Source organism: Trypanosoma grayi (genome assembly GCF_000691245.1).
Source record: "Trypanosoma grayi strain ANR4 Tgr_1922_V1, whole genome shotgun sequence".
NCBI lineage: Eukaryota > Euglenozoa > Kinetoplastea > Trypanosomatida > Trypanosomatidae > Trypanosoma > Trypanosoma grayi.
Window position 1 is genome coordinate 1 of NW_008827540.1, and position 744 is coordinate 744.

General features: G+C 63.3%; 1 protein-coding gene across 1 annotated transcript in view; it reads left to right on the plus strand.

The window, feature by feature from the left end:
* Positions 1-266: 266 nt before the first annotated feature.
* The window catches only part of DQ04_19221000 (hypothetical protein), a gene marked incomplete at both ends in the record, with an annotated part of 1101 nt that continues 623 nt past the window's right edge, over positions 267-744 (plus strand). The window contains one exon of the mRNA XM_009317797.1: positions 267-744. This exon is cut by the window's right edge and continues 623 nt beyond it. Within this exon, the coding sequence (XP_009316072.1) occupies positions 267-744 (478 nt within the window).

Genomic DNA, 744 nt, shown 5'->3' on the forward strand with positions numbered 1-744 from the left:
TGTGTGTATCACTTGGCGGGCACCAGCACATCTGTCCGCCCAGACGGGCGTACCTCAAACCCCCTCAGAGGTGCGCACGTGTAGGAATAGGCGCGTGCATGCGGGCGCTCTCACACACCACAACAGTGGGGTGGATGCTATCTCACTCTCTTTCCCGCCCTTGTTGCACCAACAGACAAAGCTACTGGCACAATTTTTCGTCTCAAACGACTGAGTTTTTCAACTTACTACCACTAGACAGCTGCGTCTCCCGCTAACCACAGTCAATGCTGTCGTCACTGATGCACCGAACGGCAACTCTGCGCGTGGCATCAGCCGCTTTCGCGGCATTTCACACCACCGCCGCAACCGCTGCACCACCAGTCCCTACCACTGTTGCCCCTGCCGGTCCTGTTGGGTACTCTAATGAAATTTCCGCTGCCCCGTCCAGCGCGGCGGCTACTGCGGTGGCGGCGGTGATTGGCGGCGATGCGCTGCCGTCTCTCGGCGACCCACGCGTGTCGGTGCTGCGCGACGAGGAGGCGCTTCTGCGTGCATCGGTGGGGCGTCTCGAGGCGGAGCGCGAGCTGGCGAGTATGCGACACCGCTGCGAAGTGGAGCTGCACTCGCTACGGGAGGGCCTGAAGGTACGCGAGGGAAAGGTGGAGCAGCTCGTGCGCCGCGTCATCACACGCAACCCGGCGGCGCGGCGGCGGGCGCAGCTAGCTGCCGCTGCTGCTGCGGAGAGCCAGCGGTACCTGAAGC